At 37.5% G+C, this 13,649-nt stretch overlaps 1 protein-coding gene across 4 annotated transcripts in view; it reads left to right on the top strand.

Annotated features, from left to right (window-relative positions):
* The window catches only part of Nostrin (nitric oxide synthase trafficking), a 55,882-nt gene extending 44,679 nt beyond the window's left edge, over positions 1-11,203 (top strand). For 3 of the 4 annotated variants that reach the window (XM_048345289.1, XM_048345290.1, XM_048345288.1), the window contains 5 exons: positions 1,015-1,103; positions 4,822-4,947; positions 6,161-6,275; positions 7,493-7,582; positions 10,976-11,203. In XM_048345289.1, the coding sequence (XP_048201246.1) occupies positions 1,015-1,103; positions 4,822-4,947; positions 6,161-6,275; positions 7,493-7,582; positions 10,976-11,112 (557 nt within the window). In that variant the 3' untranslated portion in view covers positions 11,113-11,203. The remainder of the gene's footprint in view (positions 1-1,014; positions 1,104-4,821; positions 4,948-6,160; positions 6,276-7,492; positions 7,583-10,975) is intronic. The other variant, XM_048345291.1, reaches the window with a different exon arrangement.
* Positions 11,204-13,649: the final 2,446 nt, after the last annotated feature.

The raw sequence follows: 13,649 nt of genomic DNA, 5'->3' as shown, positions 1-13,649 counted from the left end.
AATAATATTGTTGTCTTTATATAAGAGCTATGTAAGTACTATATTATTATTTATTTTAGTATAGCGTTCTATTGGGTTTTTTTCTTTCTAAAATTGGATGGAATGAGAGACAATTTCCATGATTTTAAAGCATTGTAAACTACTATGCACAGAGTTCTAGAGTATTATTTTTTTCACTTTTAAACAAAATTAAATTAAATCTTATACTTAAAAATTTGAGATTTAAAAAAAAAAAATTTGAGATTTTAAGCCGAGTGCCAATGGCTCATGCATGTAATCCTAGCTACCCAGGAGGCTGAGATCTGAGGATCATGATTCAAAGCCAGCCTGGGCAGGAAAGTTCGTGAGACTCTCAGCTCCAATTAACCACCAGAAAACCAAAAGTAGTGCTGTGGCTCAAGTGGTAGAGTACTAGCCTTGAGCTGAAGAGTTCAGAGACAGTGCCCAGGCCCAGAGTTCAAACCCCACCACCAATTTAAAAAAATAAAGATTTTAGATTATGAAGCAGCTCTAAAACTATGGATAATTTTTTTAAATGACACACCTATTATTTTAATAGATCTAGCTCCTTTTATGTTGACCAGCAACAATAACCTATTACAATGGATTTCCCCTAGGAAATTCAAGATAGAAAGTGTTGGTAATGTATGTAGGATAATGAAGACGAACCTGACATTCTATAAATGTTAGGAATGATTGGAATGGCCCAATCAAAAGGAATTCAGAAACCTGAAAATGAAGAATCAGGTTACTTTAAGAACCAGCATTTCTCAAGTGTCATTAAATGAAGGTAAAGTCAAATAATAGTGCGTTTATTTCTCATTATTCATCCAGGAATGTTTAGTAAGAATGACACTACATACACAGAGTTTCCTGGGCATGTAGGAAGTCCTGCTGGCATTACTTCCAGGTAGAAGATCAGGCAATTTGAGGGTGTCAGACCCCTTCTTCTTCCCCCCCAGGGTATCTCACTAGGACAGGACATGGTGACCCAGAACATGGTTTCATTTTCAGGCCTGGAACAAATGCTTTGTACACACTCCAGCAACTCCTCCTTCTCTGACTCAAAGAACCAGAAAGACACTGCCGCGTTAATGGATGAGGTAAATATTTGCAGAATGTACTGTACAATGAAAAGGTTATTTTTAGAAGACTTGCTTTCCAACCCATTTGACTGGTTTACCTTTTCCTTATGACTTAGAACAACCTTGTCAGAAAGCTAATAGGGCCAACTCTTTCCTAGGTAGTTTTAAGGGTTTGGAAGAAAGGGAAAAAAATCCACCTACTTAGAAATGTTTGCTTTGGTGTCCTGTAAAAGGAGAACACCAGGGGAGGAAAAAAACTAACTATATCTAAAATAGAATTCTCCAAAATAGATTCATTCTTTAATGAAACCATATATACTTTGACCCAGGTAAGAAAAGCGACCAAAAAACAGAGTTGGCATTCACAATGGCCTGTGTTTAGATTTTATTAAATACTTTTGATCAAGCCTTTTATTTCCTGAGCTTTTGTCTAGTTGTTATCACTTATTAAAAGCTTGACTTTGATGTCTCAACTATTTACTATAGAACTATTAGTCTTTTCTGTTTTGCCAGAATTTTGTTTGTAATTTTTATTATCTTTAAGTAGATTACAAAAGAGTTTCCATTTAACAAAGCAGTTTATGAATAGCATCTTGTTTGGATTTTGATCTGCAACCTGAGACTTTAGTTTTCTCTTTGTATATGGGACTACTGATATTTATTTCATAGAGTTTTTGTGAAGATGAATATTATGTTGAAAATGCTAGCACAGTGCTCAGAAAAGGAGTCTTAAAATGACCTATATTACCCACAGGGCCCTTCTGTCATTCACTTTCATGATAATGTTCAGTAAATTATATGAGCTAGTCAAAATTACATTAAGAAATTGCCTTTATATTGCATGATTTTATTTTTTTAATTTAATTTTATTGTCAGGGTGATATACAGAGAGGTTACAGTTACATACGTAAGGTAGTGAGTACATTTCTTGTCAAACTTGTTACCCCCTCCCTCATTTTTCTTCCAGTTTTCCTTTTCCTAGTGTTCCCCCCAAAAGTTGTACAGTTAATTTCCAACATATTGACTTATCAATATTGCTATTGCATTCGCTTACCCTTTGTCCTTTATCTCACTATTTTCATGTTCCCTTCCCAATTCAGATAAATGTATATACAATACCCAGGGTACAAAAATCAAATACAGTGACAACAGGATATAAACCATAGGAAAGAAAAATGAAAGAAAAAAAGAAAGAATTTTTCATAGTACATTAAAAACAACAATGAAAAACCTCTTGTTTTCATATCTTGGAGTTCATTTCACTTATCTATCATCTTATGTAATCATATGTACATAGCTATTCAGCTATGGTGATCATCTGCTAGGGCTATGCTAGACATATACTAATTATTACCAATGAGGGAAACCATGGCATCTGTGTTTCTTTGGGTCTGGCTCACTTTGCTTAATATGATTTTTTTCCTGAGTCTTTTTTTTTTTTTTTTTTTTTTTGGCCAGTCCTGGGCCTTGGACTCAGGGCCTGAGCACTGTCCCTGGCTTCTTTTTGCTCAAGGCTAGCACTCTGCCACTTGAGCCACAGCGCCCCTTCTGGCCGTTTTCTATATATGTGGTGCTGGGGAATTGAACCCAGGGCTTCATGTATACAAGGCAAGCGCTCTTGCCACTAGGCCATATCCTCAGCCCTTTTCCTGAGTCTTTTCATTTCCTTATGAATGGCTAATGTAAGTGTTCTGAACCTCTTTAATGCCAGCTAGGCTAAGGAAGAACATTTGGTAGGTTAGGTGCATTTTTAGTGATTTTTAGCTCAAAGTATTTTTTTTTAATTTCATATTGTATTCACTAGACTCAACAAGTTGAGAGGCACTGTCAACCTGGGAACAGAAGTATTTACATACACTACTCAGTCATAAAACATACTTCAGGATATTTTTCTGTGAAGGCACAAAGTGTTAGTTAATTAATTCAATGCAAATAGTCATCCAAAAATATTTTTGATGCAACTGAATTCATCATAAATTGATTTGGCTTTTCTTATACAGAACTCTGTCATGTCATTAGCAACACGGGGCACATGTTAGGATCATTTGGGCACACATTAGGTTGACACACACCAAGAACAAGAGAATCTGACTTCTGGAACTTAATGTATGTATGATCTAGCGAAGAAACAACCAGGAACTTTCTAACAGTCAATGCTAAATATTTGTGAGACTCCCTTACACATGCTCTGCATCTGGGCAGAGGGAAACTAGTGTTATTTGATATATTTCCTGTCACCCAGGGAAGGGGTGGAAGAGGAATCTTTGCCTTATTTAAATTATTTTCTATTTTTAGCTGAGCATGGTGACATATATCTGTAATCCCAGGTACTTAGGAAACTGAGACAGGAAGACTGTTGTTCAAGGCTAGGCCATGCAAAAAAGTTAGTGAGACCTATGTCAAAAAACAAGCAGTCATGGTTGTCCATACCTGCAATCCTGGCTATTCAAGAGGCAAAGGCAGGAGGATCTTGATCTGAAGCCAGTCTTGACAAAAGTGCAAGACCTTATCTGAAAAACAAACTAAGGCAAAGGGGTTAAGGCTGTGCTCAGGTAGTAGAGTGCTTATCTAGCAAGTGTAAAGCCCCCAAATTCAAGAGCCACTAGGGACTCCTGCTAAAAAGAAAAAGGGAAAAATAGTTATTTCCTATTTCATTGTCTCTCAGTCCTTGTAGTGCCATATTTGAATTAAGAATGTTGATAAGGTATGTCATAGGAGAAATTGTTTCAGAAACTGGGGGCATTTTGATTATTGTTTTCAGAGACGGCAAAGCACCACATATAAGAGGAAGTATACTCGTTCTCTGAGCTTTCAGAAGGAGCTTGGCCTGGGTCTAACAACAGAAACCCAAGGAGTTTGGGGGTTCACTTTAGGTAAATCTATTTCACAACACAATGGATTGTGATAACCATGGATTAGAGACCTTCTCCACCAAAGGACATTTTCTACCCCTGGTTGTACCTCCTAGAAGAGATATGGGGTTAGGAGCCCCCATGTTGAAGTTGAAAGAAAGAGATGAGAGAAATGGAGAAAGAATGAGGAAGAGGGGAGTTGGATAAGCAGAATCCTTTTAAGTGTTTACATTGTTTATTTGATTTCTCCTGACTGAAGCCAGACATACAAAACAGTAATTATAACGTGTTAGTTCAAGGACAAAGCGGGGAACAGAAAGAGATTAGGAATATTAGTAGTTTATTGCCTTGTTTCTAAATGAAAATACCTTAGAATATTATTTCCAGTTTTGAGAAAGCATTTCTACAGACTTTCTGGGTAATCTAACATCCCTTATCATCAAAGAAAAGAAACAAAGTCACATCCATATTTGTTTGATGCTACTGACATTATTATACTTCTATTACAACATTAACCTATGGCTTAGTCACCCTTCCTTACAGCCCTAGAAGTTATCCTCCTGATTAGCACTTACTTCCTTTCTTGTTCCTCAGCAGAAAATTGCATAAAGCCATACAATTCCCATAGCTAATTCCAATGTCACAAAACACTAAGTAATGCAACTAACAGGATTCCTTTATCCTACTTAAGTGAATGCTTTCCAGTAGACTCTTCTAAGGGTCCTTTTTCTTTCAGGTTTTCTCTTATTAGCATTTTTAGTGCAAATCTGTGAGCCTATGTTTTCCTAGATCTCTTTGCTGAAAATTATCTGTCTTCCTTTTCCTTCATTATTGTATTTTATTGTCCAGAAATTTACTTGTATGGCCAAATCATGTATCCACAGAACAGCCTGAAACTAGACCTTCTGCAAGCAAACTCCTATAAGTTATCATCAGTATTAGCAGAACTTGAGCAAAGACCTAAACCCAGCCATCCTTGTAGTACCTCCATCTTCAAGTGGAAAGAAAAGGTAAAACTGCAGAGACTGGTTGTAATTTCTGGGTTGGATTTGCAAAGAGGCATGGAACTGTTGTGAATTATATATGCCCCATGTCCCAAGTCCGTATAACAAAACTTCAAGACAAATTTTTTTGTTCCATTTGAGTACAGTAAGAACTAGATACGATGAAGCACATTCATTTTAGTGAGCATAGTTACTATGGGGAATGAAAAACGCCTCTCTCTCTCTCTCTTTCTCTCTCTGTCTTTTATACTTTCATAGAAAAAATTCTACTAAATTGAATTAGTATTCTCACATATCTAAATTTGATGGTTTTATGGTCTGTATTAGACTCATTATAACAAGGTTTAAATATGGCTCATGGTTTAACATAGTATATACTGTCTGAGGAGAGTTTTAATACTTTACACACAGGGTGGGTGCTGGTGACCTACACCTTATAATCCTAGCTTACTCAGGAGGCTGAGATCTGAGGATCACAGTTTGAAGCAAAGCCTGGGAAGTAACATACATGTAATTCTATCTAAAACTAACTATCAAAAAGCTGTATGTAGAGCTGTAACTCAAGTGGGAGAAAGCTAGCCTTGAGTGGATAGAAAAAAGAAGTGCAGGGACAGCACCCAGGCTCTGAGTTCAGGTCCCAGAACCAGCACAACACACACACATACACACACACACACACTCAACAAAAAATAACTTCACACACAAATATTTTGTAGTGTTGCACTTTCAGAAGGTGTTGATGAGCTCTTCACTATACCTGAGGAAGTATTGATGAAAACTGATTTCCATCATTACTCAGAAGCAGAAGCTGTCGCTATCCTATCATGAAGGGCCAGAATGCTTTCGAAACAGATTTAAGAGCTCTAGACTTGTTGTAATAAGGTAACTAGTCACCATTATTCCACTTGCACTTCAAGTCTATGAAAGCTGAGTTTGTAGAAGTAATGCAATGAATGCAATTATTTCATGTACCAATACAGGTCAAAATTGGAATGAAGCTATAATTATAGTAATTGTATAATTCTAAAAATATTAATGCTTCAGAAACAAGAAAATATAAACAAAAGACTTACGGATATATTCAGTAATGTATTTATACATGTCCCATTAATTAAACAAGTTCCTGAGGAAATTACCTCCAGAAAATTACTTTTTATTAATACTTATAGCTGAGTGTTTAAAATGTTTTTTTTTTTTTAAAAAAAAACTATTTCAACAGGATCATACTCACACTTACATAAGAGTATCCAGGCCTTTTTTGACAAAGAGATTGCAGATTGCTATGAGCAGGGCCTCCTCTGGCGGGCAGAGCAACCCAACTTCTTCATCTTCAGGTAATCCAATACCCAGAATAATTCTGGGCTGGTTTCTATTGGTAAAGCAAATTATTAAATTTAACTAACTTCAGAACCATATTTACTTACATTTGCTAAAAAGAAATTCAGCATTTGGGACTGAAATCTGTATATTTTCAGATCTAATATAAGTAGTGGGAAGGATTCAAGAAAAATGGTGGCTGAGAAAAGAATTTTATGAGAAATTACACATACTCATGCATACACGCACGTAGACATCCTTATTCTTTACTATTTAAACATATACTGTCATTTCAAGGTTTTTTGTTTGTGTGTTTTGTGGGGGTTTTTTCAGTCCAGGGCATTGAACTCTGTGCCTGAGCACTGTCCCTAAACCCCTTTTGCTCAAGGCTAGCACTCTTCCAATTTGAGCCACAGTGCCACTTTTGATTTCTGAGTGATTAATTGGAGATAAAAATCTCATGGACTTTCTTGCCCCGGCTGGCTTCAAACCACGGTCTTCAGTTCGCAGCCTCCTGAGTATCGAAGACTAAAGGCATGAGCTACCAGCGCCCAGCAATCTGTAATTTCTTGATCTGAAATTGGCACTGAACAGTCCCCCAAAACCCCAGGGCATTGTGGTCTATACAATATAAAAAGTCACTGTTACTCTGTTTAAATGGTTTCTTAAGCACTGGAAGATGAGGGTAAAAAGCACATGCCCTTTCTATATCTCTTATCTCTACCTGGTAGCAATTCTGGTTATCCTAAACATGTGTGCAACTCCATCCATGTCAATCAATGATGTTATAACTAAGAACAAATCATAAGTTGTCACCGTTATTATGACAATGATAAGTTTTCTCCTCCAGACTTATTATTTCCTACATTATAATATGGATTTTGGTCATGTAATATGCACAGAATAGACACAATAGGTACATCATACATGCTTTTGAATCAAGGGATAAATGTTAGGTACAATCATAAACATTCTTTTTTAGAACATTTCAACACAGTTAAGTTCAGAACTACACTATTAAATAGTCAAAAGAGCCTCTGAGTACATTTTGGCATCTGTGTATATTTTATAGCTAAGCAAACTGAGGCACAGGAAAGTTAAGAACTTCGGCTAACCTTACAGGAAGTGATGGTTCAGGATTCAAACTCAAAAACTTAGTCGTGTCCCCTTAGTCACAGAACTACAACGTGGCTACTAATACAATGTGGTAATTACAACTTTATTCAACTTTTAGCCCCTTGGGTGGCCCAGTCCAACAACAGACTTTGCAAGGCCTTGTATTCTTTTCAAGCCAGGCAAGATGATGAGTTGAATTTAGAAAAAGGTAAGACTCATTTGCAATTATTTTCATTGCCTTTTCATGTTGAGATCCTTGATGTGAATAAAATTCTGCCATAGCATGGCAGTCTTAAGTTAGTACCAGTTCAGGTTTACAGTTCTTAGAATATAATGTAAAGAAGATTGGATGCTAGTGACTCGTGCCTATAAGCCAAGCTATTCAGGAGGTGGAGATTGGGAGGGTTTCAGTTCAAGGCCAGCTCAGGCAAAAAGTTGTGAGGCCCCTTCTTGACCAATAGCTGGGTGCAGTGATATGCACCTGTGTTCCAGCTATGATGAGAATCAATAATAGGAGGATTATGGTTCAGACAAACATAGGGAAAAGTGAGACCCTATCTCAAAAATAACCAGAGCACAAAGGGCTGGAGACATAGCTCCAGCTATAGAGCACCTGCCTAGCAAGTGCAATGCCTTGAGTCCAAACCTCAGTACCAATCTCTCAAAGAAGATACAAAGTGCATGAAAAACTATAGCTCACCTAATGATAACAGCAAAGTTACTCCATTTCTCTGTCAGATATTGCTGCAAGCATATTGTTCAACTTCATATTCATAGGAATGCTCTTAGAAAGGCATTGGCATCTATGCACATTTTATAGTTGAGCAAACTGAGGTACAGGAAAGTTAAGAATTTTGGCTCAAACCTTAGAGGCAATGGAGGCAGAGGATTCAAACTCAGAAACTTAGTTGTGTTCTTAGTCACAGAGCTACAAGGGGACAGAATGAATGATGGTAATGGGAAGTCATCAGCAAATAGCTCCATTTTTTAGACACTAAATTCACAGAAACATGAAGTGACTATTTATAACCTAAAATATAAGAGAAAGTTCTAGAACCTGAGTCCGTTGATTCCCAGCTAAACATTATTTTTCTCATTTGTCTCTTAGAAAAGTGTTTTACATCCAGCCTAAAAAAATCAGACCTTACAAGGTTACAAACAGTACAAGAAATGTATCCAATGCCTAACGTATGAAACTGTAACCTCTCTGTACATCAGTTTGATAATAAAAATTTGAAAAAAAAAATCAGACCTTTTTCTTGGTGGCACCATTTTTTACTTAACAAGCAAATGCATTACACGATGGGTTATATAACCTTCCATAGTATTAAAAAAAAATAAGTCTCCAGACTCAACTTTCCATTTATATCCACATTTTGAAGGTCCGACCTAAGGCTCTGAACTAGTAGTGGAAGGACTAGCGAAAGGGATTATATCATAGAAGAAAAGTTCATTATTCATGATCAGAATATGGCTTCCAGAACTAGTGGATATTGAGATGGATTTTGCAGCCACACAGGGACCAAGCACATTTGTTCATGGAAAGCTATCTTTCCTAGCATATTTGCCAGTTCCTCCAAGTAATTATTTTCTTTTTCTGTGAATATAAAACATATTTTCCAGAGGCAGCCTACAACTCAATGAGTCCTGAGGTTCAGTGACAGGGTTCCCAATAATAGGACTCTTGCTTGTGTTCAGTTCTTCATTGTTCTCAAACTCTACTTTGTGCTTTCTATTCTAAAAATTTTATTTAAGAGAAACACATTGGAGGTATAAGAAATGTGGCAATACAATTTTAAATCATCTTTTGAATTTCATTGGAAGGAGAACATAGACTGAAAATGATGTCCTGCAAGAATAAGTCCTAATGTATGATTAAGAAAAAGTGAGGGGCTGGGGATATAGCCTAGTGGCAAGAGTGCCTGCCTCGGATACACGAGGCCCTAGGTTCGATTCCCCAGCACCACATATACAGAAAACGGCCAGAAGTGGCGCTGTGGCTCAAGTGGCAGAGTGCTAGCCTTGAGCGGGAAGAAGCCAGGGACAGTGCTCAGGCCCTGAGTCCAAGGCCCAGGACTGGCCAAAAAAAAAAAAGAAAAAAAAAAAAAGAAAAAGTGGGAAGTTCTTTAACCATTGTCTTCACCTTAGAACAAAATTGTCTGTAGAAAAGAATGGCTGGGCACTCATGGCTCATGTCTGTAATCCTAGCTACTCAGGAGGCTGAGGTTTGAGGCTCACAGTCTGATACCAGCCCTGGTGGGAATGTTAGTGAGTCTCTTATCCCCAATTAACCATCAAAAAGCCAGCAGCAGAGCTGTGGCTCAAGTAGTAGAACACCAGCTCTGAGTGAAAAAGCTAAGGAATAGTGCCTAGGCCCTGAGTTCAAGCCCCATGACTGACGAAGAAAAAAGAAAAAGTGTATTACTTCAGAAAGAAAAAGTAGATTTTGGATCCTGAACAAAGTGAAGGTTTCTATTTTGATGTAACAGAACAGCCTGTGTTAGCTTTTTGCTGCTGTGATAAAATGCCTGAAGAAAAACTTAAAAGAGGAAAGATTCATTTTGGCTCCAAGTTACAGAGGTTTCAGTTCATGGTTGGCTCGCTCCATTGCAAGCAAAAATAACTATGGAGAAAAAGGGCATGAGGAGAAAAGCTACTGGCAGTCACAAAGTAGAAAAAATAGGAAGAGACTAGGAAAACAATATAGCCATCAAAGGTACATCCTCAGCCCACTTCCTCAAACCAAGCCTCATCTAATAGCCCATTCAGCTATGAATTTATCAGTGCCTTAATCCATTAATAAAGCTAGCATCTTCGTGATCAAATCACTTCTCAATAATGCCACAAAGTCTGGGGAACCAAATCCTCAGCACATGAGCCTTTGGGGCTGTGCGTCAAATCCAAACACCACACAGCCAGAAATTTTAAAAAAAGGCCTCTCTCACAAGATTGCAGTTTAATGAACAGATTTAGAATACCAGGTGAAGCTTTAAAGTTGTTAATATTATAATGAAATATATATTTAAATCAATATAGATTTAGATAACATCTGTAGGAGGAATTCTGTTTATTTGAACCGTTGCTTTAAAAAAACATTGTCTTTGAATTGATGAACGGGAAGTTGTATTTCTGTGACTGAGAATATCAGGTTAAGAAGCCAGGTGTCATAGAGAAGCACTATTTTTGTCTTATGGAAAGACTACTGAGATATATTCACAGGAGTCAAGATACCCAACTATCATGGTCACCAGAATGTGAGACTCTTCAAGTATGGACACTGAGGAAGCAATCACTGATAATGAAGCCATTATAGAAATAGTGACCAGGCAGCTCAAGAACACAACTTGATTCTGCTACTAAGAGAACAATTTGATGGCAAAATTCAGTGGTTCATTATCCCACTCATTTTTGTAGTCTTTACCTTCCACCTGCTTCATGGAGGTGCTGCACAAATTTTACTTCATCTGAATCAACTGCAGAAGATGGCCCCAAGTAACTGAGAATAGAATTTCCTTAACATTCTTACCATGTTTTCTTTAAAGTCTGACACGTGCTAGAGTTGCCAAGACCCTTTTCTCTAATTAAATGTATATTTTTACAGGAGATGTTGTGACTATACATGAAAAAAAAGAAGATGGATGGTGGTATGGATCTTTACATGGAAAAAAAGGCCATTTCCCTGCTGCATATGTGGAAGAGTTATCTTCAAAGCCTGGAAGCACAGTTACACAGGCTTAAAACAAGCCTGAGCACATAATCATACACCCTGAAAACTAAATAGCATGTTGCAAATAAAGATAAAATATTATCCTAGAAAGTACTTTTTTTTTTTCTTTTTGGATGTGTGGTAGAGTCTTACTTGCATCTCACAGCACTTTGAATACATGGTTATTTGATTACAAGATGGATGAGTAGAGGGAAGCAAGGAAGAAGCTTGGTGGTTCTCTCATCCTAAGAGACCTAGGGATGATCTAGTCCAACCACTGGGTTTTTTTGGGGGGGAAGGAGGAAGGGAGAGGGAAGAAGAGAGGAGGAATTGGTCCAGCACAAGATGGATTCAGATGTTTGTTTGAAATTACATAATTACCTGGCAATACAACAGCAATAAATTTAAATGTCCCTTTTCTTTGGGTAGCAACAGAACAAAACTTCACAGCCTCTAAAGGTGAACTATCTCACCCAGGTTAGGAGGCAGTGGAATAAAAAATCAGGAGCCAAGGCCAAGAGGCTACAGGATGAGTAGATGACAGGAAACCCAGATTCTAGACAGAAGACCAATGGTACCTGAGCTTCATTTTGATCCAGGGGCCTTCTGTGGCAGTGGGGTGTTGTTGTTTGTTTGTTAAGTTTAGGTAATGGAGCTGCCTGGGCACCAATCCCTTAGCTTTTTCACTATGGCTGGTGCTCTACCACTTGATCCACAGCTGTTCTTCTGGCTTTTTGATGGCTAATTGGAGATAAATGTCTAACTGACTGGCTTCAAACTGTGATCCTCAGATCTCAGCTTCCTGAGTAGGTAGGATGATAGGCATGAGCCACCCATGCCTGGTCAGTGGCTTCTTATATAGCTTTGCTCACTACCAACTGCGCTTAGGCTGATGTCAATCAAGTGTCAAGCAGATGCCTAGTGATCTGAGGACAAGAGCAACACAGATAGGAAAGGGGGAGATGATCCCTGAGAAACATCATATTTCCTTGTTCATCTGGAAACCCAGCAATTTAGGAATACGGAATTTTGCATTTTCCAACTAGGTTATTATGGAAGGACTCACTAGTAGCTCTCTAGTAAAAGGAAAACTAAATATTCCTAAGTATCTAGTTTTGGAAGGGAATTCTCCTAAACCAACATTCACTATTAAAATGGGAAAAGGTGAAAATGAGGAGCGAGGCCTCTTCCCAGGGGAAGGAAGTTTAGAATGGAGATGTCGCAGCAACTTCTTTCAGAAAGAAAACGGCCTACCGCTGCCTGAGATCACAGACTCCATGGAATGGTAGGTCATGGTATGCGTGTAAATGAGAACTTCAATATAGGTTTTAAGGAGTAATTAAAATCCATCTTCTAACAACAAGGCAGATGCTCTACTGTATCAGCCATGACTCCAGCCCTTTTTTGCTTAAATTACTTTTCAAATAGAATATTTCATCTATGTTTGGGCCAGCCTGGACTTTGATCCTCTGGTTTATGTTTCAAATGTGGCTGAAATGGCAGGCATGTGCTACCACTCCCAGCTCTTATTGACTATGACAGGGTCCTGCAACCTCCTAATCTCTGGCTTCTAAGTAACTAGGAATACAGTTAAGTTACCATGCCCAGTTCCCCTCTTTTTTTTTCTTTTTAATTTGCCGGTTTTATACATTTAAGAAGAAAAGTTTCAAAAGCAAGGTACATAGTTTTTTAATACTTTGTTATTATATTCCTATATAGCATATAACACAAAAGGTATTTATATAGAGATAGTAAATCTCAAGGATCTGAAATAAAATTTGTTTGATGAAACATAACTTACAGCGTGGAAGAACAGATCCACACTTTTAATACCATTTGTAATGGTGTGCTAATGATGCTTTCAGCATATAAAAAGTAGGCTGAATAACAGGCTATTAGACCATGAATAGAGATTTTGAATTTATATCTCCTTTTCATCTTACTTCTTTCCATTGAGCCTTGATGGATTAAAAAAAAAGTGTGTAGCACTTAATTGCAAGTTTCACTGGGCTATTTGTGTAGAATAAGTGCTGATAATGGTGGTGGACCCTCTTTGGAAGAATTTTCAAAGAAAGACACCTTTCTTCCTTCAAAAATCAGCTGGGCTGTGTGAAAACACAAATAGTCTCCTTGCTCTGCAATGTTGATGTAAATGTCTTTTCTATCTGTGACAACTTCTAAGCTTCAAAGAAACACTGGAGGTGTCTGTCACTCATTGACAGAATGCATATGTAGTATGGGCAAGGCCTTGGGTTTGAATCCCAGTACCAACAAATGTCTTATGTAAGATAAAACACTAATATAGTTGGGTATGACAGAATTGTCAAGCACTTTTTTTAGTAAAGCATGAATGCCTTCTTGGACAGATAGAATTGCACTCCCTAGATTTGAGGCAAAAATTAAGTGCTTATTGGGTTAAGACTGATGATATATCTGAGTGTTTTATAGAATAAAATCAATTCTAACATTAATAACTTAAATTATCAATTAGTACTTCATAATTATACCCCACTAAGCCGTTTCATATGTCAGAAAGTTTTAGCACCACTAGCAACCTGAAATATAGACT

The sequence above is a fragment of the Perognathus longimembris genome, chromosome 4, assembly GCF_023159225.1.
Source record: "Perognathus longimembris pacificus isolate PPM17 chromosome 4, ASM2315922v1, whole genome shotgun sequence".
Taxonomy (NCBI): domain Eukaryota; kingdom Metazoa; phylum Chordata; class Mammalia; order Rodentia; family Heteromyidae; genus Perognathus; species Perognathus longimembris.
The sequence above is the reverse complement of the archived record's forward strand: the minus strand, read 5'-3'. Positions and strand labels throughout refer to the sequence as shown.